General features: G+C 47.7%; 1 protein-coding gene across 3 annotated transcripts in view; it reads left to right on the top strand.

Moving 5' to 3' along the window:
• Window positions 1-27467, top strand: part of APLF (aprataxin and PNKP like factor) — a 135063-nt gene that overhangs the window by 103471 nt on the left and 4125 nt on the right. For all 3 annotated transcript variants that reach the window (XM_045009945.1, XM_045009946.1, XM_045009947.1), the window contains 2 exons: window positions 10322-10368; window positions 13772-13813. In XM_045009945.1, coding sequence (XP_044865880.1) covers window positions 10322-10368; window positions 13772-13813 — 89 coding nt within the window. The remainder of the gene's footprint in view (window positions 1-10321; window positions 10369-13771; window positions 13814-27467) is intronic.

Genomic DNA, 27467 nt, shown 5'->3' with positions numbered 1-27467 from the left:
TTGGAGGGACAGGGCCCACCTAATACTCGTCGCTCCGGCCTGGCCGAGGCAGCACTGATACACCCTGCTGCTCGAGCTCTCCGTTCGGAATCCCATTCCCTTTCCATTATGGCCGGACCTCATCACACAAGACTTCGGCAGACTTTGCCATCCGAACCTACAGTCCCTCCATCTTACAGCTTGGTACCTGCGTGGTTGACCCACACAGAGAGGGACTGTTCGGCGGCAGTACAGCAAGTCCTACTTGAAAGCAGGAAGCCTTCCACTCGCTCCACCTACCTCGCGAAATGGAAGCGTTTCGCTCTCTGGTGCGATCAGCGCGGCCTTAATCCCTTCCTCGTCCCTATCCCTACAATCCTGGACTACCTCTGGTACCTTAAAGAACAAGGACTCGTGGTCTCCTCCTTGAAGGTGCACCTGGCAGCCGTGTCCGCCTTTCGTCCATCCATGGGAGGTCGGTCCATCTTCTCCAACCAGATGGTTTCCCGCTTCCTTAAAGGCCTGGACCGCTTGTACCTGCCGGTGCACCGTCCTACCCCGACCTGGGATTTAAATCTCGTTCTGGCCAAGCTTATGGGACCGCCCTTCGAGCCCCTGGCCACGTGTTCTCTACTCTATCTCTCCTGGAAGACAGCCTTCCTCGTCACAATTACATCGGCAAGACGAGTTTCTGAGCTCCGTGCCCTAACGGTTGGTCCACCATACACCGTCTTCCACGGAGACAAGGTGCAGCTTCGACCACACCCGGCCTTCCTCCCTAAGGTGGTGTCGGCCTTTCACCTCAATCAGGAGATCTTCCTCCCGGTCTTCTTCCCGAAGCCGCACACCTCACCTCGCGAGCAGCAGCTTCACACCCTCGATGTCCGCAGGGCCCTCGCTTTTTATATCGAGCGGATGAAGCCCTTCCGGCGTTCGCCACAGCTGTTTGTAGCGGTTGCCGACCGCATGAAAGGCGAGCCGGTCTCCTCGCAGCGGATTTCCTCCTGGGTGACGGCATGTATCTGGACGTGCTACGAGCTTGCTGGCGTGCTACCATGCCGCCTCACCGTTCACTCGACGAGGGCGCATGCCTTGTCAGCCGCCTTCCTGGCCCATGTCCCCATCCAGGACATCTGTAGAGCAGCCACCTGGTCTTCTGTCCACACCTTCGCTTCCCACTACGCGTTGGTGCAGCAATCCAGAGACGATGCTGCCTTCGGCTCAGCAGTCTTACACTCTGCCACGTCTCACTCCGACCCCACCGTCTAGGTAAGGCTTGGGAATCACCTGACTGGAATGCATAGGAGCAATCACTCGAAGAAGAAAAGACGGTTACTCACCGTAGTAACTGTTGTTCTTCGAGATGTGTTGCTCCTATCCATTCCAGACCCGCCCTCCTTCCCCACTGTCGGAGTAGCCGGCAAGAAGGAACTGAGGAGCGGACGGGCCGGCTGGGGTATATATTCAGCGCCATGGCGGCGCCACTCCAAGGGGCGCCCAGCCGGCCCGCCGGAGTTGCTAGGGTAAAAATGTTCCGAAGAGCCGTGCACGCACGGCGCACACACCTGACTGGAATGGATAGGAGCAACACATCTCGAAGAACAACGGTTACTACGGTGAGTAACCATCTTTTATCAGTCTCTGGCTCATGAAGTTTCCCCAGCAGCACTGCTGCTGCCATTGACTGTATTCCGAGGGGCCCATGGATCTGCGTGTGTAACTGGAGTATGGAAACCTCCCTTTCACCCTGGAAGTGTGTTCTTGTTGCAGGGAGGAGATACTGCTGGGGAAGCTTACGTTACCACTGCCCATGCTGTATCTGAATAAAGTCTCCAGGTATTAATTCAGCAACTACTCACAAGCCCTAAATTCACTCCTTAAAAAATCCTGAATAGGTATATATTGAAGTATTACACTAATTTCAAACTATATAAAGTTTAAAACTTCTGAACACAGGTTAATCTCAACTATCTGACTTGGATGACATATATCTAAAATTCAGAAAACCCAAATCTTGAATAGTTTAAGTTCAGATAATCATTTTCCTATACCATCAAGTACAAGCCTGTTTTGTATGTTGCGTGTATTTTTAGAGTCGCTGAGCACTATCGGTTCCAACTAAATTTAATAATTGCTTTGGGTGCTCGGCATCTCTGAAAATCTAACCCAAAATCATTAGTTGTCCTGAAAAATGTTCTGTAGTATAGGAACACTGTTTAAATGATTAGTAAAACAGAAAACGTTAAATGCAACTGGAAAGATTCTGTTTTTCTGTCTGCTGAGAAATACAGTGATATTGTCGGACCCTGATATAAATTGTAGAACAAAGCACAATAAAGATAATTTGGCAGAATACACTCTTCAGTATGACACAAAAGTGAGACTTCGGTGTTTTAAAAACAACTTTTTATTGTAAAATTGGACTCATGCATGTTTTTCTGAAAAGCCTCATGTGTAATTGACAGCACATCTAAGTGAACATGGCTTAACTTAAACGTCCCTTCATATGTGCCTAAAAATGTAGTGTGAAGTTCTGAAAATATTAAACTATATAAACTATTGTCATAAACTGCTTCACTATGAACACTTGTAAAAACACTGTTAAAAAGAAACTGAAACTAGTACTGTATATTAAGACAATTAGGTTGTTCCAACAGAAATTTTGTCTTTCTGGAATAACAGAAATAAGATTAAACAGGTATAGTAGCTGTCAAAAGGCTGGGGGGGGGACAATGAGATAACATCCATCAACAACTAGGGATGCCAGGCATCTGGTTTTTGACCAGAATGCCCGGTCAAAAAGAGACTTTGGCTGCTCTAATCACCACTGCTGAACAGGCCGCTAAAAGTCCGGTTGGCGGCACAGCAGGGCTAAGGCAAGCTCCCTGCGAATCCCAGAAGTGGCCAGCCTGTCTGCTTCTCAGTGCAGGGGCAGCCACGGAGGTTCCACACGCTGCCCCCTCCCTGAGCGCTGGCTCTGCAGCTCCCATTGGCCGTGGTTCCTGGACAGTGCGCAGAGCCCTTTGGCCCCTCCACCTAGGAGCTGGACATGCCGGACATTTCCTGGAGCCCCCTAAGATAAGCGCCGTTTGATCCCCAGCTCTGAGCCCCCACCTGCACCCAAACTCCCTCCCAGAGCCCACATTCCCCTCCCCCACCCCAACCCCCTACCCCAGCCCTGAGCTCCCTCCCACACTCCAAACTCCCTCCTAGAGCCCCCTTGTGTACCCCAAACCCCGCATTCCTGGCCCCACCCCAGAGCCTGCAAAGGTTCCCACCCCCTGCCCCATCCCTGAGCTCCTTCCTACATTCCAAACCCCTTGGCCCCAGCCCGGAGCCCTCTCATGCACCCCAAACCCCTCATCCCTGGCCCCACCACGGAGCCCTTACCTCCAGCCGGAGTGAGGGTGGGGGAGAGTGAATGACCGAGAGAGCGGGGATGGAGTGACCGGGGGTGGGGCCTTGGAGGAGGGGTGGGGCCTCAGGGAAGAGGCAGGGCAGGGGTGTTCAGTTTTGCGCAATTAGAAAGTTGGCCATCCTAACAAAAACAACTGAAAAAACCACTGTCTTGTATGGAATGTTACTTGTGTTAGTTGGCTATCACCCATTAGACCTGCAACTCTGAGTGCAAAATAAAGAAAACCAAAAGAAAAGGGGCGGACACCATCAAATGAGAGGGGGGGAAAACCCCCACTCTTGGAGTCCTTTGTATTATATCTCTGACATCCATAGGTAGCACTGGTCATGTGATGGACTCCTGGAACTTTCCATGGTTTTCCTCCAAAACTCTCACACACGTGAGGACTTTGTCTTATCTGGAGAATGTTTTTTTTTGTAGTCCAAGCACATGTTATCTCTAAACAGTCTGTGAACCTATCAGTAGAAGTCCAAGTTCCCAAGACAAGTCAAAGTAGACTTAGGGTACGTCTACACTATGGGATTATTCCGAATTTACATAAACCGGTTTAACAAAACAGATTGTATAAAATCGAGTGTGCGCGGCCACACTAAACACATTAAATCGGTGGTGTGTGTCCACGGTCCGAGGCTAGCGTCGATTTCTGGAGCATTGCACTGTGAGTAGCTATTCCGTAGCTATCCCATAGTTCCCGCAGCCTCCCCCGCCCCTTTGAATTTCCGGGTTGAGATCCCAGTGCCTGATGCGGCAAAAATCATTGTCGCGGGTGGTTCTGGGTAAATGTCGTCAGTCACTCCTTCCGCTGGGAAAGCAACGGCAGACAAGCATTTCATGCCTTTTTTCCCTGGATTGCCCTGGAAGATGCCATAGCATGGCAATCATGGAGCCTGTTTCGCCTTTTGTGACTGTCACCGTATGTGTACTAGATGCCGCTCACAGAGGCGATTCAGCAGCGCTACACAGCAGCATGCTTTTGCTTTTGCATGATAGCAGAGATGGTTATCAGCCATATTGTACCATCTACCATACCATAAATTGGTAATAAGATGATCGTGGCTACCAGTCCTTTTGCACTGTGCCATTTGCTGCTGTCATAAGTGCCCCTGGCTGCTCTTAGCCAGGGGCGCAAAAGCCAAAATTGGGAATGACTCCCTGAGTCAATCCCTCCTTTTTGGTATCTAAAAATAGAATCAGTCCTGCCTAGAATATGGGCAAGTGTACTAGAGAACCACTGTATCAGAGAACCAGAGAGCACAGCTGCTCTGTGTCAGATCCTGCAGAAATTATGAGCTGTATTCTATTCACAGGGGGTGCTCCTGCAACAACCCCACCTGTTCATTCCGTTCTTCCCTCAGCCTTCCTGGGCTACCGTAGCATTGTCGCCCCACTTGTGTGATGAAGTAATAAAGAATGCAGGAATAAGACACAGTGACTTGTTAGTGAGATATGAGTGGAAGGCAGCCTCCAGCTGCTATGATAGTCCAGACAGGACAGTAAGGAGTGTGTAGGAGAGGAGCCCAGCATCCCTCTGCTAGTTCAGGGGCAATTGAATCTTTTCTTTACACATGAAGGGTGGGGGCTGATGGAGCTCAGCCCCCTGTTGCTATGATGACGATGGTTATCAGCCATATTGTACCATCTACCAGGAAAAATTAGGGCCAGGCGCCCTTGATCGACCTAACAGATGCTAGTCAGCATGGTTACCAGTCCTTTTGCACTGCCCCATGTGCCAATAGGCTGATGATGAGGACGGATACCAGTCGTTTTGTACCATCAGCCATCCATAGCGTGGGGGGAGCAAGGATGTTGGTGTTGAGTGCTGCACCATCGCGTCTATCTGCAGCATTCAGTAAAGATAGGGTGACATGTAAAAGAGTCAAGAGAGGATTGTTTTCCCTTTCACTTCTGGGGGTGGGTGGGGGTGTGCGTAAATTGCCTAGCTATGCCCTGACCCACCGCGGACACTGTTTTTGACCCTAGAAGCATTTGGAGCTCAGCCAAGAATGCAAATGCTTTTCAGAGACTGCAGGAACTGTGGGATAGCTTGAGTCCTCCAGTCCATGAGCGTCCATTTGATTCTTTGGCTTTCCGTTACGCTTGTCACGCAGCAGTGCGCTGAGTCCCTGCTGTGGCATCTGTCTGGAGATATTTAAAAAATGATTTTGAGCGCTGATAGAACAGATTTGCCTGCCCTTACAGCGATCACGTCCGCATCGTCCATGCGGGAGCTCTTTCTTTATTTTGATTTTTAACTGCATCACCACCCGTGCTGATCGGAGCTCCACGCTGGGCAAACAGGAAATATTCAAAAGTTCGCGGGGCTTTTCCTGTCTACCTGGCCACTGCATCCGAGTTCAGATTGCTGTCCAGAGTGGTCAGTAGTGCACTGTGGGATACCGCCCGGAGGCCAATACCGTCGATCTGCGGCCACACTAACCCCAATCCGATATGGTAATACCGATATTAGCGCTACTCCTCTCGTTAGGGAGGAGTACAGAAACCGGTTTAAAGAGCCCTTTATACCGATATAAAGGGCCTCTTAGTGTGGACGGGTGTGGCGTTAAATCGGTTTTACGCTCCTAAAACCGGTTTAAACGCGTAGTGTAGACCAGGCTTTACTCTCTTAGCAAGACTCTTGTTCGGAAAATTAGGCCTTCCTATATGGTCTATTATCCTTAGGCCATTAGTCTTTTTCCCAAATGCAGTGGGTTCCACTGGATTGACTGACAATACAATGTAGTTTCTGAAAAGGGGGGAAAACGTGTTTTGAGGAGCAGAATGGACAAACAAAGCTCAAAGAGACCCCAAGATCTGTGGATTTAGATCTTTTTGTTCCTCAGTTCCTCTGGTTTTGAAGGTCCTGTAATTTTTTCCTCCAGAGGGGAGCCTTCACAGCAAACGCTACATACTGAATCTCATGAAATTTTAAGAGTCCTCTTGACTTTACCATGGGAGGCTACAGTTTGGCTTTCAGAATTGTAGGCCTGATCCAAAGGCCACTGAAATCACTGGAAAGTTTCTGTGTTAGCAATAAATTCAGTGAGGAGGACAGGGTTACATAGTTTGTTTAGGGGTATTCGTGAACAAAGAACTGTAGAAACTAAAATTACAGATTGTAGATCGAATGTCCTACTTAAACAGATTTAATGAAAAGTTACTGTTGTCTTCAAAATTGCACTTTTGAGCAAATATGCTGTTTCAGGCTGTATGCTAGTTGTACATATTTCATTTCCTCTATAGGCCAGATATCATTTGTTTCACACTTTGTGGCTTCACACTGTTTTAATTCCATTATTAAAGGTAAACTCTGTCATCTCAGTACAGGATCCCCTGTGATTCATGGTGCAGGCTTTCAGGATCTTGCATGATTATTATTTTTTGCAGTGTTTTTATGACTCTAGAACAGGGGTTGGCAACCTACAGCACACAAGCCGATTTTGAGTGGCACGCTGCCTCAGTCCCAGCCCCCAGTTCCACTCAGCCCCCCCGCCCACTGCTCTCCTCTGCGGGGGCAGGAGGCAGAAGCTTGGTCCTGCAGCAGCCAAGCTTCCCCTCCCCCACTTCTTCCCCCAGCGTGGTGCTTTCCTGCCTCTCCCCTCCCCTTCCCTGCACCAATCAGCTGATGGCCCTTGTGAGGGGGAGGGGGAAGAGCGGCAGCGTGCACACAGCTCCGTAGAGGAGACAGAGAAGAGGTAGGGACGGGGCCTTGGGGAAGGGGGTGGAACAGGGCATATCCCTTCCAGCCCTCTGCCGTGAGCGTCTCATGGCAGGGGGCTGGGAGCACCCCTACGAGCTGAGCACCCCAGCCCTCTGCCCTGACCCCCCCCCACACTCTCAGCCTTCTGCCCTGCACCCCCTCACACACCCCCAGCCCTCTGCCCTGACCTTTGAACCCCCCACACACCCAGCCTTCTGCCCTGCACCCCCACACCCCCAGCCCTCTGCCCTGAACCCCCCCACACGCCCTCTGCCCTGAACCCCCCCACACACCCAGTCTTCTGCCCTGCACCCCCACACCCCCACTGCCCTCTGCTCTGACCCCTGAACTCCCCCTCTGCCCTGACCCCTGAACACCCCCCCCACACCCAGCCTTCTGCCCTGCACCTCCACAGCCCCCAACCCTCTGCCCTGACCCCTGAACCCCCACACACACCCAGCCTTCTGCCCTACACCCCCTGGCCCTCTGCCCTGACCCCTGAACCCCTCCACACACCCAGCCTTCTGCCCTGCACACTCCCACTGCCCTCTGCCCTGACCCCTGAACCCCCTCCACCGCCACTGCCCTCTGCCCTGATCCCTGAACCCCCCAACACCCAGCTTTCTACCCTGCACCCCCACAGCCCCTGTCCCTCTGCCCTGACCCCTGAACTCCCACACACAACCAGCCTTCTTCCCCATACCCCCAGCCTTCTGCCCTGACCCCTGAACCCCCTCACACACCCAGCCCTCTGCCCTGAACACCCCCCCCAGGTCTGGGTTCCCGGCCGCAGACCCTGCTCAGCCTGCTGCCGGCCTAGGTGAACAGAACCCCAGGCTGGCGGCGTAAGATCAGCATTTTAATTTAATTTTAAATGAAGCTTCTTAAACATTTTGAAAACCTTGTTTACTTTACATACAACAATAGTTTAGTTATATAATATAGACTTATAGAAAGAGACCTTCTAAAAACGTTAAAATGTATTACTGGCACGTGAAACCTTAAATTAGAGTGAATAAATGAAGATTCGGCGCACCACTTCTGAAGGGTTGCCGACCTCTGCTCTAGAAGCTTTCTGACACCTGTAATAAAAATTCCATTCAATTGCATGTGATTGCCACTCTTTATTTTTCCTGTTTCTCAGTGTGCAAGTTGAGTAAATAATTATCCCTTATCACAGCTTCTATAAAGACCACTATAGCAAAAATTTAAGATGCAGAAGGGGAAGAAAATTAATCTTGATTGTTTTTTTCTTGTGAAGTGGGAGGTGATTTTATTTTTATCTACCACCATATTTCTATATAGAGCTAACGAACCATCTTCTTCCTCCCTTGCATTGATCTCTGCTATTAACACTCTAAGTTATTTCTATTGATGTTAATGAGATTTGAAAACAACCTCAAGGGAAAGTTGAGAGCACTGCTGTGAAATTAAATTCTAAACAAAATACAATTCTTAATATTGGTTTACTAATTAAGGTTCATTCCTGCAAGATGCTGAGTACTCTAGCTCTGATCCAGCAAAGTACATGAACACGAGTGGTCCCATTGACTTCAAGGGCTGTATTGCTGGTGATTAGAAAAAACAGACAGAAACTTATCTTGGGTGCTAGCTTGACTGATTCTTGGGGCTGGTAATTGAGGGGAAAAATAGTTTTTACTTGTAAATGGAGCATATTTGCATAGAAATCTGTGACAGATGATAAACAAAAAACCCTGCCACAGTGTTTTTAGAGTCTGTTTCCAGCGTACAAATCCACTTTATGGGGGATTTTTTTCAGTGTGTACACTTCCTGCAGAATATTCAGCACATGAACACTGTCTACAATGACATTTGAAGTTGAATCCTCTTTGACATGTATGACCCTTAAATGTAATAAGTAATTAAAATGTAAAATGATTAACTTGTTTAAAAATAATTGGGCATGTTCCTTGCTGAAGTAAGACATTTATAGTATTATATGGCTAGCTTTAGCCTTTTAAAAATATATTTCCTGCCCCTTTTGAGGGTATGTGCATGGGTTGAGCATTGGAACTCATGTAAAAGAATCTAGGAAATGCATAACCAATGATGGTTCTTAATAAATCAACATTGTGACGGGGTCTTCGGGGTGCAGCCTGGGCTGTGGAACCACTGAGCCCTCCAAACCCACCATTCTGGGCTGTCTCTCATACTGATGCTAATGTCAAGCTACAAGCCTCTGACAGGCACTGCACTTACATAGACATCCACAGTACACAGACATCTCAGTACCACATATAGCAATACTTCATAACTTCACATACAGTGATAGTACGTACAACCCAATGTTCAGCAAATCAAATGATTTGAAAATGACTTTTAAAATGATACCTTACAAGGCATGCATTGTACAAAACATATAATCATATCACAGTGATGAATATGGGGGTTCTAGGGTGCTATTTTGAGGTATAGAAGTGTCACAAACATGGACCTATTATGCTTTTGAAAATGGTGAACAAACTGTGCTGAACAAATGAGGCGTGTAGGGGAAGGATGGTGCCGTGATTAGGACACTAGCGAACGACTTGGGAGGCCTGAGTTCAGTTTCCTGCTCTGTCACAGACTTCCTGTGTGACTTTGGGCAAGTCATTTATTCTCTGTGTGCCTCAGATCTCCATCTGTAAAGTACAGGTGATAAGAACATAAAAATAGCCATACTGGATCAGACCAAAGGTCCATCTAGCCCAGTACCCTGTCTTCTGACAGTGGCCAATGCCAGGTGCCCCAGAAGGAATGAACAGAACAGGTAATCATCAAGTGATCCATCCCATCACCCATTCCCAGCTTCTGGAAGACAGAGGCTAGGGACACCTATCCTCCATGAATTTATCTAGTTCTTTTTTGAAAGACCATATGAAATAGGAAATACTAAGAGGAGTATATTAAAGATTGAGACACAGTAGTGGGGGTCTATAAGTGCCATAGATAAATACATATGAGAGTGCTGATTCTAGCGAGCTAAAGTCAGTTATATTGATTACTGTAACATAAAAGTTTTTTTGAGGGGCTGTTTCTTTTTACTATTATATCGAGAGAGCTGCAGATAAGTGATTTGAAACTCCATAGTGATTAATTTAAATTTCATTCACATCCCCTAAAGTTTGATGATTGCTTCCATTGTGCAGTGAATAATTCTTGAATGAAGAAACGAGTGATGCAAGGGCAGGAAATGATTTTATTGTATTGGTTTTCATTCTTTGCAGGAAGAATCCACAGCACAAGCTTGAATACAAGCACACCGCACCTCCAGGTAAAGACTCTTGTTCAAAACTTTTAAAAATAAAAACAGTGATACACACTTAAAAGGGCGTATGAAATGGTTTATGCTTCTGTTATGCTTTACTCATTTGTATTTGTCACTTATTATACAACTCTGCAGTGTTGCCATTCCTAATGCTTTAATTCTTTCCCTGCAGTTGTCCACAGTAAAGATTATTGCTTTTCTACTCCACTTAAGATTTGTTTCACTGCTAACTATTTTAGATGTCTTTTGATCTGAGTAACCTCGCTAGGTGGGTCAAATGCTAACAGTATGACATGTACATGCATGGCTTTTATACCATACAGACACACACCAAGAAGTAGTAGATATTTGAATCAGTTGGTGGCTTTTACTCCAAACACTTAATGGAACAAGAATTCCATATTTTGAGAGACTCTGATTTTTAAGATGTGGCAATCTCAATAAAAGGTTCTGGTTTTTTTGCTTCTGGCAGGGGATCTGAGGAAAGTAGCACAGTGAAAGAAGAAGTTAAAAATGTAGAATGTAGTGTTTGTGATGTTTGTTTAAAGAAAAGTTTGTCTATTTTCTAGACTATTGGTTCTCTGCATCTAAGATACCAAGTACACCTCTACCCCGATATAACGCAGTCCTCGGGAACCAAAAAATCTCCCATGTTATAGGTGAGGCCGCATTATATCAGGGTAGGGAGAGGAACTGCTCCCTGCCCCAGCTCACCTCCGCTCTGCCTCCGTCTCCTCCCTGAGCGTGCTGCCGCCGCTCCGCTTCTTCCTTCCTTCCAAGCTTGCTGCGCCAATCAGCTGTTTGGCCCAGCAAGCCTGGAAGGGGGTGGGGGGGAGAAGCAGAGTGGAGGCGGCGCGCTCAGGGGAGGAGGCGGAGATGAGCAGTAGCAGTTGCTCCCCCACTGAGCTCCTCCACTGAGCACAAGTGGCACCTTGTCAATTTCCTGGCGCCTTTGTACTCACCTGGGGCAGTGATTTAAAAAAAAAAAGGCGCCACCCACTACGGCGCTTTTATTTTATTCACCCGGTGGCACTCCGGGTCTTCGGCGGCGGGACCTTCACTTGCTTTGGGTCTTCAGCGGCATTTCAGCGGTGGGACCTTCAGTGCCGCCGAAGACACCTGCCAAAGACCCGGAGCGCTGCCGGGTGAGTAAAAGCACTGCAGCGGGTGACACCCTTTTTTTTTCAATTGCTCTCCCTGTTCCCTCCACCGGGCTATGCCACTGGAGATGAGCTGGAGCAGGGAGAGGTTCGTCTGCGGCCCTCCCCCAGCTCACCTCTGCTCCACCTCCTCCCACGAGCACGCTGCAGCTCCACTTCTCCCCCCTCCCTCCCAGGCTTGCTGCGCCAATCAGCTGTTTGGCACGGCAAGCCTGAGAGGGAGGAGAAGCGGAACTGAGCGGCGTGCTCGTGGGAGGAGGAGGCAGAGCAGAGGTGAGCTGGGGCAGGGAGCGGTTCCTCAGCGCCCCCCCCCGCTTACTTGCTACAGCCTCCTATCCCAGCTCACCTCTGCTCCGCCGCCGCCTCCTCCTCCCACAAGCGCGCCACAGCGCTGCTTCTCCTCCCTCCCAGGCTTGCCAAACAGCTGATTGGCACAGCAAGCCTGGGAGGGAGGAGCAGCGGAGCTGCAGTGCGTTCGTGGGAGGAGGCGGAGCGGAGGTGAGCTGGGGCTGGGGGCCCCGGGGGAGGGCCGCAGCAAGTAACGGGCGGGCGCAGAGGAGCCGCTTGTGGTAACACGACTTCGGATACAACGAGGTAAAGCAGCCCTGTCCCCCGGAGCGCTGCTTTATCACTTTATATCCAAATTTGTGTTATATCGGACCGCGTTATATCGGGGTAGAAGTGTAGTTCCATATTTTCTTTGGGGGACTTGGACAGAGTTTAATCAGGATGGAATCTAAGCATTCATTGAAAAGCTATTTTTCTAGCATTTCAGGTTGAAGTAATTAGATTTATTGAACACTTATCATTGGAAAATATTGCAGTTTGACATTTTTCTCTAAGAATGTTATCACATTTATTTTTTGCTTTTTTTAAGTGTACTAGACTTTTAAAAAAAATATATAAATCCATCCATCAACCATACAAACAATGCAAGATTTTTAATTTAATACAACTATGCAAATGTAATGCCACTCTGTTCAGAGTTTCCCAAGAGTCAGGGATCACGGCAATGTTATTGCTGCAGGAGAAATTGCAGTTATTTCAGTGACCCAGACCTGAAAAATTAGCTCTGTGTAACTCGAAAGCTTATCTTTCACCAACAGAAGGTGGTCCATTAAAAGATATTACCTCAACCGCCTGGCTCTTATTTCAGTAACACAATAATCTAAAAAACATGCAAGTGTATTGCTATATTCTATGATTCTATATTTGTAGCTTTTTAAAATGTGTCCCTGAAGGATAAACAATAAACCAATATGCCCCCAGGGTTGGAGCTCTGGGAAGGAGTGTACTCAAGCAACGGTAGAGTTGTGGGGTGCTGGCACTAGTCTTGGGAGTCCTGTCAGTTGGTTTGCAGGGTCTCAGCTCTCTGAAAGGGGTGTTGGACAGAGGATCTGTATCCTGAGGGTGTGCCCAGAAACCCCCAGCCAGAAGCCGTGCCTGGCCTCTGTTCAGACTCAGGAAGCTTAAAGCTCACAGGACCCAGTGAAGTGAGACCCAAAACCAGGAGCCTATTGCAGTGCTTCTCAACCAGGGATCCGGGGAGCTCTGGGGGGGGGGTCACAAGCCAGTTTCAGGGGATCTGCCAAGTAGGACTAAGGTAAGATTTGCTGTGGCCCAGGGCAGAAAGCTGAAGTCCCACCTCATGGGTCTGAAGCCCAGGGCCACGAGCCCTGCATCAGGGCCGAAACATGAGCAATGCAGCTTCACAGGGGGCCCTGTGGCGTGGGGCCCAAGGCAGTTGCCCTGCTTACTACCCCCTAATGCCGACCCTGGCCTTTATATGCAGAAAACCAGTTATTGTGGCACAGGTGGGTCGTGGAGTTTTTATAGTATATGGGGGAGGGGAACAGCTCAGAAAGAAAAAGATTGAGAACCCCTGGCCTAGTGAGCTCTACCAGGGCAGTATGAAATCATAGATCTGCTTTGCTGGCACAGAAAAGGTGTGGGATCAAACATGGAAAAGGTTCATGAGAGGGTTACTATCTCGGGGAAAAAAACAGGAGTATTTGTGGCACCTTAGAGACTAACAAATTTATTTCAGCGCAGGCTTTCGTGGGCTACAGCTCACTTCTTCGGATGCATAAATACATAAATGTACATAGTAAATACAGTCACCAGGGCAGTTACGTTAAAATGTGGGAATGAACTCTTTATTTTTGCAGTCTCAGTTGTTGATACATCACAGATTTCTGTTTGATTGTAGTTTCCTTGGTAATAGCTTTTTTTTTCCCCCCTCCATTTAGAAACTGAAACAAGAAGAACTAGACAGAAAACTACTAAAAGAGGTTAGAAAGTTCTAATTTTCTAAAGGGACCTGTTACTGTTGTGGTGGTGGTATTTATTTTTAAATCCATGCAGATGAAAGACAAAGCAGGTTAGATGTATTGGTTTCAGTTAGAGACGGTATAATATTGAAGTACTTTATCATGAATGCTACTTGCTATGTCTCTAGTTGGGGAAGGGGCATTATTTTCTTTCAATGAGTGCCCCTGCACTTTGTACTGCAGGGTGTTCTATGCAAATGTGTTCCAGATAAGCAGACCTAGTTTTACTCTGGAAACTGCAAAGTATCTTTTAACTTTAAAAATGAACACCGAATGACTTAAACCAATTAGTTCCCTAATGTTGCCTAGAGGTAAAAGGCAATAAGATCAAAGGAATCAGTATTTCAGCTACAACTGTTTAAAGGCTGTTCAGTAAAGGCTTACTGCCCAAAACATTGCTGTATTCCTTTTTGCCTTAAGCTATGTTCTAAAGAACATGAAGGTAATTCACGTTGTGTGCATGTATACATGTGCCATTGAGCTTTTCTTAAGTTTAATTTTGTATCTGAAATATTAATGCCTCATAAGGTGTTCTGAATTAGAGGTTCACTAAAATGCTTACCAAGGAACACTGCTTTATCATTTTTCATCTGTATGTGAAATATTAACATTCTTTTATAATGCTGTCACTAAAGATGTGTTGATTTGTTTTGAATTGTTTATCCCTTGTTTTAAACAAAGGTCACTAACCAAGAGATACAAAACATATGTTTATATTTCTTAAATCAATAGAGCTACTGTCAAGTGCAGCTTCTTTGAATAGTGTCCCTATGGGTGCTCCACTGTAGGTGTATCTGTGCCCCTGCACCTCTAATTGGAAGATCCTAACAGGAGTGGGGAACAATCCACTGATTGTCCTTCTTGTGGGAACAAATGATACGGCTAGATTCTTGCTGGAACATATCAAGGGAGACTATGCCAGGCTGGGGAAGACGCTTAAGGAAATCGAGGCTCGGGTGATCTTCAGTGGGATTCTGCCTGTTCCTAGAGAAGGGCAACAAAGGTGTGACAAGATTATGACAATAAATAGATGGCTCAGATAGTGGTGCTATAGGGAGGGCTTTGGGATGTTTGGCCACTGGGAGGCATTCATGGACAGAGGACTGTTCTCTCAGAATGGACTTCACCTGAGCAGGGAGGGAAATAGACTTCTAGGATGGAGGTTGGCACAAATGATTATGAGAGCTTTAAACTAGAAATTTGGGGGAGATCGTTGGGAGATGTCCAGGTAATCTCCATGCCGGATTTTAACATTGAGAGGGAAGAAAATGAATTAAGAAAGGATACAGCTGTGGGTAGGAGAATGGACATAAGGAGGAAGGGTAGTGTAGATACCAGTCTATTAGGTGATACTGGTGGTAGAATGTCTGGGCCTAATTGGGTAAAGAATGTGAGCAAAGCCAAACAGCAAAAATTAAGATGTTTGTACACCAATGCGAGGAGCCTAGGTAACAAAATGGAGGAACTAGAGTTACTGGCGCAGGAAATGAAACCAGATATTATAGGGCTAACAGAAATATGGTGGAATAGTCGTCATGACTGGAGTACAGGTATTGAAGGGTGTGTGCTGTTTAGGAAAGACAGAAATAAAGGCAAAGGTGGTGGAGTAGCATTGTATCTCAATGATGAGGTTAACTGTAAAGAAATAAGAAGGGATGGAATGGATAAGACAGAAGAAGGATGAATTCAAACTGGAACAGGTACAGAGAAGGGCTACTGGGATGATCCGAGGAATGGAAAACCTGTCTTATGAAAGGAGACTGAAAGAGCTTGGCTTGTTTAGCCTAACCAAAAGAAGGCAAAAGAAGGGGAGATATGATTGCTCTCTGTAAATATATCAGCGGGATAAATACCAGGGAGGGAGAGGAATTATATAAGCTCAGTACCAATGTGGACACAAGAACAAATGGATATAAACTGGCCATCAGGAAGTTTAGACTTGAAATTAGATGAAGGTTTCTAACCATCAGAGGAGTGAAGTTCTGGAACAGCCTTCCCAGGGGAGCACTGGGGGCAAAAGACATATCTGGCTTCAAGACTAAGCTTGATAAGTTAATGGAGAGGATGGTATGATGGGATAGCCTAATTTTGGCAATTAATTGATCGTTGACTAGTAGCGGTAAATATGCCCAATGGCCTGTGATGGAATGTTAGATGGGGTGGGATCTGAGTTACTACAGAGAATTCTTTCCTGGGTGTCTGGCTTGTGAGTCTTGCTCACATGCCCAGGGTTTAACTGAAAGCCATATTTGGGGTCAGGAAGGAATTTTCCTCCAGGACAGATTGGCAGAGACTTTGGGGGTTTTTCACCTTCCTCTACAGCATGGGGAACAGGTCACTTGCTAGAGGACTCTCTGCACCTTGAAATCTTTAAACCATGATTTGAAGACTTCAGCAGCTCAGACCTAGGTTAGGGATTTGATACAGGAGTGGGTGGGTGAGATTCTGTGGGCTGCGTTGTGCAAGCGGTCAGACTAGACCATCATAATGGTCCTTTCTGACCTTAAAGTCTGTGATTCCATGATTCTAGGTAGCAGTGTCCGTTCAGCTTGCACATGCTGTCCCTCTCTGATGGTCTGCCTAGAGGCAATCTACTGCTGTGCTGGGGAACCCCTTCATTTTCTTCTCAACAACCTTTGGCCTTCAAGGGAGCAAGTGTTGTCCCTTCCTTATCTGCATCATTAGCATAAGTAGTAGTTGGTTTTTGGTGCTTTTGTTCTTTCGTTGTTCTTAATAGTTAGTGTTTTATTGCCCTATTGGATTTAAAAAAAAAGAGAGAGAGAGAGAGAGAAGAAAAAGAGCTTCACTTTTAATTTTCCCCTTTTTGGGGGTGGGGTCCCCTCCTTTGTTCCCTCAAGGGTGTTTAGAAGACATTCTGACTTCTTGCAGTTTAAAAATAAAAAGGAGAAAGAGGAAGAAATGGCAAGACTATTTCTCTTCTGTATTCTTCACTGCTAGAGGGTCATGCCACCCTCCCACCACCTGGGGTATACTGGCTCTCCCATGCTTCCAGAGGTGCCTCTCCTGCAAGGAGTCGATTCCAGTAACGGATAGACATTCTCACTGTGTCCGGTGCCTGGGAGAGGCCTCATATCCCTCAAAAGCACTCCCTCTGCCAGCAGCTAAAACAGAGGTCTTGTAAAAAACAGGAGCTGAAGTTAAAACTCCTCTTTGTGGAGAAGGCACTTCAGCTACCCGAGGACTCTGCTGCTGACCCATGTAGGAAGAGGTGATTTAATAGAAGTAGTTTGTAGAATGCTCTTGAAATGAAGAGATTGGTTTTTATGGTGGATATAGAAGTGAAGTTTTTCTCCTTTGCTCATGTTTCAGTGGACTATGCTGTAGATTGATTACTACCACATCAGAATTCTAATGTCCCCTGCCGATGCAAATTGTAGAAATCTCCATTTTGCCACTGATGTTGCTGACAGACGCTCTACCACTGCCAGTGACAGGCTGCCACTGATGATGCTGATGGATGCATTGCATCTGCACAGAGACCCATTTAAAACCCTTTGACTCTGCCCCATGAAGCCCATTGGGATCATGGCCAAAGAGAGCAATTTGTGTGTAATGCTTCAACCTGGTTTTGAACACTTACATGTGCAAAACTTTTATTTCTAAAACCGTGTATTTACTTTACAAAATGGACATTTTCCTAACAAAACAGCTGTATTTGTTTATGCCCCAACCTTATTGTGAAGAAGCTAAATTTGAGCTGCCAGGATCATTACAAAATTGATGTAATGGAAGCTTACTATAAACTTATTGGATCTCTAATATTGCACAATTTGTCTATATTTGAAACCTCTATTTTCTGCAATAGGCAATGCTTGGACCCTGCTTCTTTTGCTAATGGATCAAAAATCATCTCATTATCCTCTTCTTAAATGCATTGAACGCTTTATGCATTGGTGGAGATGGTGTAAAATCTTCAGTTTATTTACCACATTTTTTTTCCTCTTCCTTGAATTACATTACTGGTTACTCTGGTTCACCTGCTATAGGGAGGTGATATTTCTTTATTTCTCAGCTGACTGTCTAGTATTGTCATGCAGTGCTGGTCTCCTCTGCTACTTAATGAAGCTAGTTTTCTTTGTGTCAATGTTTATTTGTCAAAGCAATTACTTAACGATTACTGGTACTGCTGTACGGGCAAGCAGCAAGTGGAACAGGGAAGTTGCATTTATTTTCCCCATCTCAACTGTTGCACTTTTATCTTCCCCCAAGACCCATTTAGTCTCATCCGAATCTCTTAGCATGTTGATACTGTTGATTCACTGGCCAAAAGTTTATTTTATGGAGTCTAGTTATGTTACTAAGATATCATAGGCTGTAACATTAAAAGGTTGGTTTTTTTTTAAAGTACTCAACTGTCAATGGGATTTGAGCACTTTTTTGAAATCTGGCCCGGTGCACCCTAAAAATTCCCAGTGGCCTGAGGCTCACCAGTACTTTAGCAGTTTACTTTTCTAAAGGGCTCCCACTTGAACATTGAAGACTGAAATGGATTTCATGTTACCTCCCAATAGTTCTGTGGGTTTTGCTCCATCAACAGATCTTTGAGAAAAGAGAGCAGGTAATTTTCCATAAAAATGATCACTGTAGAGTTTATCAAATTGTGAAATAGTTTCCAAACATTGGTGAGAGAGTAAATGTAACCCTCACAACTGCAATTGGTGAATGTCTTTCAAATGTAGCCTTTGATTAATGTAAAGTACAAAATTCACAAGTCACTAATAACAGGATCTTTTACGCTGGTGGCTATATACATTTATTACAGGAAATGAGACTGGTGAATCACACAGAGGTGAGGATTTTATCTGGTATTTAAATACATAAAAGTAAAATCAAAGAAATAGAAAAGCAATATATGTATAGCAGACGAATCCCCTGCAATGTGTATTCTCTCAACCTATGGAGACCACCAAATGTATCAGAGGAGGAGCAGATGGAAGGGAAAGTAAATGGAGAAGCACTGGAAGTAGGAATGAGGTTGCAGGTTTTCACCATCTTGTCATCCTGATGTCCCAACTAGGGGTTGGTCTGACCAGCTTTTTGTACCCTTTTCCCTTACATCCCCACACATCTAGGACTATATTTGATGTAGGTCTCGGCCCCCATCCATATTTGTCATTCCGACGGACCATGATTAAGGTTCCGATTGCTAGCATAAGCTATTGGAATCATACATTTCCCAATATTTCCAACACGTTAATGCGTTATTTCTAACTTAAACTGCCCATTTGTGGTTTGTTTGTTTATCACAAGGTGTATATTGCAAAATCGTAGATCCCTACTTCAAGCACATTAGGCTAATTTGTTTTCCCTACTTGTACTACAGCTTTAATTATTTTATCATCAACATTGTTAAGCATTTTAACTTTCCCTAACCTATAGGTTATAGTTTGATTTTAAGAATAAACTTTGCAGGGTTAGGTCAGGGGTCAAGGGCCAACACAAAGAAAACATTGCTGGGCTCTACCTCTGCAGCAGGAGGATGGGTGAACCCAAAGATCACTGGCACGTGCCCACTGTGTATGTAAAATGTGAGCCACTGAAGACAATGTGAATCTGAGGTGTATGCCAGATCTTTTCACGAATGCTCCTTCAAAGCCTTAGCAGTGGTCCTGCATGTACTGCTGTGAAAATGGTGGACAAGATTTTTGTTTGAGGTGGCAGGCAAATGGTTGCTTCCCTGGCCTCCACAAAAATACTAAGATCCACTCTACTTAGAGCCAAATCTGCCCGGAGGATATGCACATACAATTCCAATTAGGATTTTGGTGCAGGTTACATATGTATGTCTGAGGGCAGAATTAGACACATCTTTCACATCTGAATCCAGTTTCTGAGTTGGCTCACAGTAAAATCTCTCTTTTGCATGAATGAGATGACACTGTATCACCACAGAATGAAGCGCAAAACAAATGCAAGGTTCTTTAATTGACCTGAAACTAAACTGTCAAATTGGGTTTGTTGTATATATTTCAGAATGGATGGAAACCCTAGTTCTTCTTTGAGTGCTTGCTCATCTCCATTCCATATTAGGTGTGTGTGCCCGCCACGTGCACTGATGCTGGAAGGTTTTTTCTCAGTGGTATCCATAGGGGAGCAGCGCGCCCATGCCGTGGTATAAGAGGCGCTGCTGGCTCCTCCCTCAGTTCCTTCTTGCTGCCAGTGATGGTGCTGGAATATCTGCTGCTTCGGCTAGCATTGCGTTTCATTCACTGTTTCTTCCAAACGTTTTCCTGTAAAATAGTTAATAGTTCCCTTAGTGTTAGTTCTAGTTTAGCGGTCCCAGACGGGACTCAGCCTAGGGCATGCCCCAGTCCACCAGCTTTAAGCCCTGCGATCGTTGTAAGCAGCCTATGCCCATCAGCAACCCGCACATTCGTTGTTTGAGATGTCTGGGCGAAGGACACATAAGCAACAAGTGAATCTGTAATCCTTCAAACCCCGAACAAAAAAGGAAAGAGACATCCATCTCAGGGTGCTCCCGATGGCGTTGGCACTAGCACCGGAGCAGAGGTCCTACTCGGCCCTGAGCACCACAGCCTTGGTGTGAAGCGCCCTGCTGGTACTGTCTTTCAGCCATCCCCCTCCCCAGCTCCAGTCAAGAAGCCAAAGAGAAGCACCAGGGGACGATCCCCCACTTCCCGTAAGGGAAACGACAGGGCTGGAGGAGCGCCAAGACCCGTGCCAGGCGGCTCAACGCCTCCGTCAGGGAGTTGGGCTCCAGCTCAAGTTGAGCAGTCCAGCCCATCCCACACTATGCCTGCCACCCCAGACAGCGATGAGGGCCTCCATCATCTAGATGTCCTGTCAACACCAGAGGCCCTGCAGGCAGTGCAGGAGATCCTGTTGCTACCAGTGCAGCCCACACCAGCTTTGCCGGTACACCGGTCTAAGGGTAAACCTCCCTTGAGACCTTACCACGTGTCCCCAACTCAGCGGCACCGTTCCCCATTGTGGGGGACGTCCCGCCAGCACTTGCCCACTCAGAGCCATCATGCCTGGGAGGCAGGCTCAACGAAGCCATTTTCGGTCTCCAGACCCTGGGCACCAACAGCGGGATTCGAGGTGCGGCTCGCTGGTAACCCAGTGCAGACCTACCAAGCAAGAGCACATCCCTGGCAAGAGCATCAAGATCAGCCTTTTGTGTCCCAACGGTCTCGGCACCAGTCATGTGAACCATCATTGAACACGGCCACCAGCCACCAGTCACCAACCCACTGTTGCCAGTCCCCGCAGTTGGGGAGATCCTCGCAGCAATCAGCCCACTCCTGGTCCCGTTCCAAGTCCCGGTACCGGTCAAGCAGCATGAGGCACAGATCGCCGGTTTGCCGATGGTCCCAGAGTTCCCACATGAGGGACTCATCTCAGTCGGTCAGGTCGACATCGAGGCGTAGCGGCCGGCACCGCATGGAGAAGGAACGCCGATCTGCTCGATCATGGTCGCCTGGGAGTGACCACTCCAGCTCCGGAACTGAGCCCTTGATAGTGGGACAAGCTCCGGCACCGGCAGTACCATCCGCATCGTCAGCACCGCGACTGACCCCGTGGGCCCAATGCCAGTGGCTGCCGGCAGTCTGGAACCCCTGGGGGTTTCCCCAGCCCTCGCAGACAGTCTGCTTGGTGGTGGGGGCCTCAGGCCCTCAGCCTCAGCATCCTGCCCTCCACGAGAGATGGAGGCCCTAGAATTCAGGACACCTCCCTCTCCCCCTCCAGGCCCATGTGCAGACAGTGGAACAGCCTGCTGGACCACCAGGGAACGTGGTAGTGCCCACAGCACCGGCATCGTCCTCATCATCGCCAGATGAAGCCATCACGGGTCCCCCTCATCCAGTTCCACAAGATGATTTTAAGGCTCATCAGGAGCTATTGAACAGTGTCGCCTCCAACCTGGGTCTCCAGGCAGAGGAGCTCTAGGAGCCATCGGACTCCCGATTTGACATCCTCTGGTCCACGGCACCTGCTAGGGTGGCTTTGCCCCTGCACAAAGGAGTATCAAAATTATTAATGCCCTATGGCAAACCCCCTCCTCCCTGCCTCCCATTTCGAAAAGGGTGGAACGTAAATACTTCATGCCAGCTAAAGACCATGAGTAACTCTACACCCACTCGGCCCCAAACTCTCTCGTAGTTGAGGCTGTTAATCAAAGGGAGAGGCAGGGCAACCCGAGCCTATGCCCAAAAATAAAGACTTGAAGACACTGGATCTGTTTGGGCGAAAGATTTATTTGTCTTCTAGCCTTCAATTGAGAGTGGCCAACCACCAAGCCCTCCTCGGCCCCTACAATTACATGTGGCAGGCCCTGGCCAAGTTCTAGGCTTCGCTTCCCGAAGGGTCCAGGAAGGAATTCCAAGCGATCCTCGAGGAGAGCACTGCTGCAGTAAGGGTGCCCCTCTAGGCAGCTTCAGATGCGGTGAACTCCGCAGCTTGCACCATGGTCTCAGCCATCTCCATGCGCTGAGCATCTTGGCTGCTCCTCTCTGGCCTGTCGACAGAGGCTCAGCAGTCTATGCAGGACCTTCCCTTCGACAGCCAGGCCCTGTTTGCAGAACAGACTGATAGTAACCTGCATGGGCTCCGGTACTACCCTGAAAACTCTAGGGCTGTATGTCCCCTGTCCAGCCCATAAGCGGTTCAAACCACAGCCAGCTCAGGGCCAAGGGAGCCAGTCCCAACAGGAGCCACCCCACAAAAAGAGCAGGGGCTACAAATGCCACCCAAGCCACTCATCCCCTCCCTCTGCCCAATCAGGTTCGACCCACAATAAGCAGGGGAGCAAGTGGGTGTTTTGAGGGTGTGCCTGAGGGCGGATTATACCCCAGATATATCTTTCCCGACTTTCTCCATCTGCCTTTCTTTTTTCCTCCTGTCATTGACCACCATAACCTCAGACCACTGGGTGCTCAGTAGAGTGGTGCAGCGTTATACCCTACAGTTTCAACCTCCCTACCCCCCTTCCCCATCCCTCTTCAGGGACCCCTCTCACAAGAGTCTCCTCATGCAGGAGGTAGAAGGGTTGCTGCAGCTGGGTGCAATGGAAGAGGTTCCCCGCGAGTACACGAATGATGGGTTCTATTCTCAGTACTTCTTATCCCAAAGGCCAAGGGTGGTCTATAGCCCATCCTGGGCCCATGAGACCTGAACAAATACCTAAAGAAGTTGAGGTTCCGCATAGTCTCCCTGCCCTCCATCAGCCCCTCCCTGGATCCGGGAGACTGATATGCCACCCTCGACTTGAAGGACGCATACTTTCATATAGCGATCTTCCAAGAACACAGGCACTTCCTATGCTTCATGTTTGGATCAGACCACCTCCAGTTTGCATTCCTCCCTTTCGGCCTACTGACAGCACCAAGGGTGTTTACAAAGTGCATGTCGGTAGTAGCGGCTTACTTCAGGCATTGGGGTATCCAGATCTACCCATACCTCGATGACTGGCTGGTCAAAGGTCGATCCAGATCCCAAGCCCAAAGGGATGTCGCAGTGTTGCAGGCCACATGCCAATCCCTTGGCCTGCTGGTAAATGACAAAAAGTTGACGTTAGTTCCAGTGCAGAGGATAGAGTTCATCGGAGCGGTGCTTGACTCCACCTGCACCAGAGCGTTTCTGCCACAGGAAAGGTTCCAAGCATTGGTGGACCTCATCGCAGGAGTCTCTGCATTCCCCCTGACCATGACCAGAGTTTGTCTGCGCCTGCTGGGACACATGGCAGCATGTACGGATGTCGTCCACCATGCCAGGCTGCAGATGCAGCCCTTATAGCAGTGGCTGACAACGGTCTATTCCCAGTCAAGAGATCACCTGGAAAAGTCGTTACCATCCCACCGACAATACTTACTTCACTGCAATGGTGGACCAACCCAATGTTGGTCCTGGAAGGAGTTCCGTTCGACAGCCCTTGTCACTCCATCAAGCTGATATTGGATGCCTTGGACCTAGGCTGGGGAGCGCATCTCGGCAATCTTCAGACCCAGGGCATGTGGTCCCCGGAGGAGATGACGTTGCACATAAACGTCAAAGAGCTCAGAGCGGTATGGTTGGCCTGCGGAGTCTTTCTACCACACCTGGCAGGCAAGGGGGTGAGAGTGTTCACGGACAATACGGCCTCGATGTTCTACATCAACAGGCAAGGGGGGAGCATGCTCATTGGCTCTCTGTCAAGAGGCTGTCTGACTGTGGGATTTCTGCATCGAGCGCGGAGGCCTATCACCTCCCCGGTGTCAGGAACATGCTGGCAGATCACCTCAGCAGATCCTTTTTCTCTCACCACGAGTGGTTGCTCCATCCGGAGGTAACCCAGACTTTTCCAGAGGTAGGGAACTCCCCAAGTGGACCTGTTTGCCACCAGACAGAACAGGAAATGCCATCACTTCTTTTCCCTGCAAGATCTGGGCAAGTACTCCCTCTTCAATGCCTTCCTCCTGTCATAGTCGGGGGGACTGATGTACACGTTCCCGCCAGTCCCGCTCATCAGCAGAGTCCTGTCAAAGATCTAGAGAGATGAGGCCCAAGTCATCATGAGCGCCCTGGCGTGGCCACCCCAACATTGGTTTGGCACACTGATGGACCTGGCAGTGGCCACTCCCTGGACCCTTCCCGCCCAACCAGATCTGCTGTCGCAAGATCACAGGCATTTCTTACACCCCAATCTTGCCCCCCTCCACCTCATGGCGTGGATGCTGCGTGGTTGAACTTGGAAGAGCGGGCCTGCTCTAGCGAGGTCCAGCTAATCCTCCTGGAAAGCAGAAAGCCTTCCACTAGAGCGACCTACCTGGCCAAGTGGATGAGGTTCTCCCACTGGGCATCTGAGAATAGTATTTCTCCAACGCGCTCCTTCTTACAATCTATTTTAGATTACCTGCTCCATTTTAAGAACCAGGGGCTGACCCAGTCCTCTGTCAGGGTGCACCTTGTGGCTATCTCCGCTTTCCACTCACCAATCCAAGGTCAGACTGTATTGTCACATGACATATCAGTCCGATTCCTGAGAGGCCTCAAGAGGCTCTTTCCATCGGCCTGAGCCCCTGTCCCACAGTGGGACCTTAACTTGGTTCTATCTAGGCTTACAGGCCCGCCTTTTGAGCCTATGGGCTCCTGCTCCCTCTCCCACCTGTCATGGAAAGTCGCTCTCCTTCTAGCTATAACATCCGCGAGTCAGGTGTCAGAGATTAAAGCTCTGACATCGGAACCACCGTATACAGTGTTCTATAAGGACAAAGTTCAACTGCGATCCCATCCGGCCTTTCTGCCGAAGGTGGTGTCTTCCTTCCATATTAACCCGGACATCTTCCTCCCAGTGTTCCCAGTGTTTTATCCCAAGCCGCACACCACTAGGGAGGAAACGAGGCTGCACGCCCTAGATGTCAGACGTGCCCTTGCATTTTATCTAGAGCGTACCAAGACCTTCCACAGGTCGACCCAGCTCTTCATCGCGACAGCGGAGAGGATGAAGGATCTTCCAGTGTCCTCGCAGAAAATTTCCAACTGGATCGCTTCCTGCATCCAGACCTGTTATGAGTTGGCACAGGTCCCGCCACCACTGATTGTGACTGAGCTCAGGCATCCTCGGCGGCCTTGGTAGTGCACGTTCCCATCCTGGACATTTGCAGACCCGTGATGTGGTCTTCAATTCCCAGCGCTGTCCGTACTCCACCTCCCTGTGGGGAGTAACGTATAGCACTGGGAGCTGCGCTCCCAGCGCTGGGGCTTTGACCACACTGGCGCTTTGCAGCGCCGCAATTTGCCACGCTGGAGAAGGGTGTTTTCACACCCTGCTGCAGCGCTGCAAATTTGCAAGTGTAGCCATGGCCTTAGAGTCTACATATTAAAGATGCAAGGCACTTTCAGTGAGAGTAAACTCACATTTTGTTTCTTTGTGCTCAGATGTCTCTTTCTTCCTGTTGATTTTTGGTAATTTAGATTAATTAAGGTGCTCTTAATTGTTGCTAGAGACTAGCTGGGTGAGATAATATATTTTATTGGATCAACTGCTGTTGCTGTGAAGCTTGAAAACTTGTCCCTTGCACCTGCTAATTGGTCCAATAAAAGATATTACCTCGCTTGGCTTGTCTCTCTCATACCCTGGGACCAACACAGCTGCAATACTACAAACAGCAATGGTTAATATTTGCTGACTCTTTCTAAAAACGCCCTGTCTGCTGGTTCTAGTGGTTGCTCCCAAAGGTCAAAGCTTGTAAAAGGCTGGGATCAGCAAGTTCACATTTGAGACAGTCCTAGTCAGCTGTGAATACTGTATCTTGCAAGCAGATACGGTTCTTTTAACCTTTAGTACATGCTGCGTGGCACAGCTGCAGTGTTAAGCAGAGTAGAGCTGGTATTTCCATATAAATATATTTAAACTCTAGCAACCAAGAGGAGAAGGATATTGACTAGATGATACCAGAGGGACTGCTAATTGCTTAGTGCCTATGGAGAATAAGTGGCCAGGGTTTGAAACATTATCTAAGGGTAGAACGGTGAGGATAAGAGCAAATGTTATCAATAAAGCTTCATGTAGTCACTGATTCTGTTCTTATCACTGTATTGCAAATTTGTGCCTGTCCATTCTACAGCTACCCACATGAGTGGTCTGCTTTGGCTATCAGCTATATGGAATCCTCTTACGAACAGCTTTCATATCTCTAGCAAGCAAATTATCTAGTTCCCAAGAATAGCTTTTTTAAAGAGGATGTGCTGCATCCCCTTGGAGCGTCTTTTGTGTAAACACGTTTTAAATAAAAGAGCCTCATGGCCATCTTGATAAATGTGGTGCCACTGTAAGAGACTGTTTTGTCAGAACTGCTTGCTTAATAAGCTGCCTTAAGAGCCATGGGATTGAATAAACTTCGTCAGGAACAATAAAAACACCTACGCTGTTCTTTGCTAGAGTCTGAAAACCAAGCAAGAAAAATGTGGCTTTTTTTTAAACCATTTTAACTATTTGTAGGACAGTGGCACCATATCAACGGCTGATTAAAATAGCCAGCAGCTTGTATCACCTTATAAAGGTGATACAAGCAGTGCGCTGGAAGTGAAGGGGGATTTTTTTTTAAAGGTTCTGGGTTTACTGTACCCAAGAGGGCCAATCTGCCATCTTTACTCAGCTTGAGCAATACACTACTCTGCAAAGATCCCATACGTTTCAATGGGACTAACTGAGGAGTAAAGTGCTATTCAAAAGGTTTAAGAGGTCCAGAATGTGGCCTATAATAGGTCCAATATCATATAATCATCAACCTGTATTTTCATTCTTGTCATACTCTTGAAGCAAGTAGTGGGTTTTTTTCTTAATTGGGCGGGGTGGGGGGTGGTTAATCGACAATTGTGGGAGACTTTTCAGAAGTGCTTGAGCACCTGCAGCTCTTACTAAAATAATTGGAAGCTGCAGGTACTTGGTACTTAGGAATATCACTCTCATATGAGAAGACTCAATCCTTTCAAAGAGAGGGACACAGTGGAATCAATATATTCTTTTCTTCAGTTTTCTGTTGCTTTCCTTTTTTCTTCTTCTCCACCCTCCCCTTTGTTCAGTCCTGTATGTCTCTTTATTTCTAATTTTTCCTTCCTTTGTCTTGCAACTTGACTGTATTTTTACACCTTC

Source organism: Mauremys mutica, chromosome 3 (genome assembly GCF_020497125.1).
Source record: "Mauremys mutica isolate MM-2020 ecotype Southern chromosome 3, ASM2049712v1, whole genome shotgun sequence".
In the NCBI taxonomy this organism is placed as follows: domain Eukaryota; kingdom Metazoa; phylum Chordata; order Testudines; family Geoemydidae; genus Mauremys; species Mauremys mutica.
This window is presented reverse-complemented; position numbering and strand designations above follow the sequence as displayed.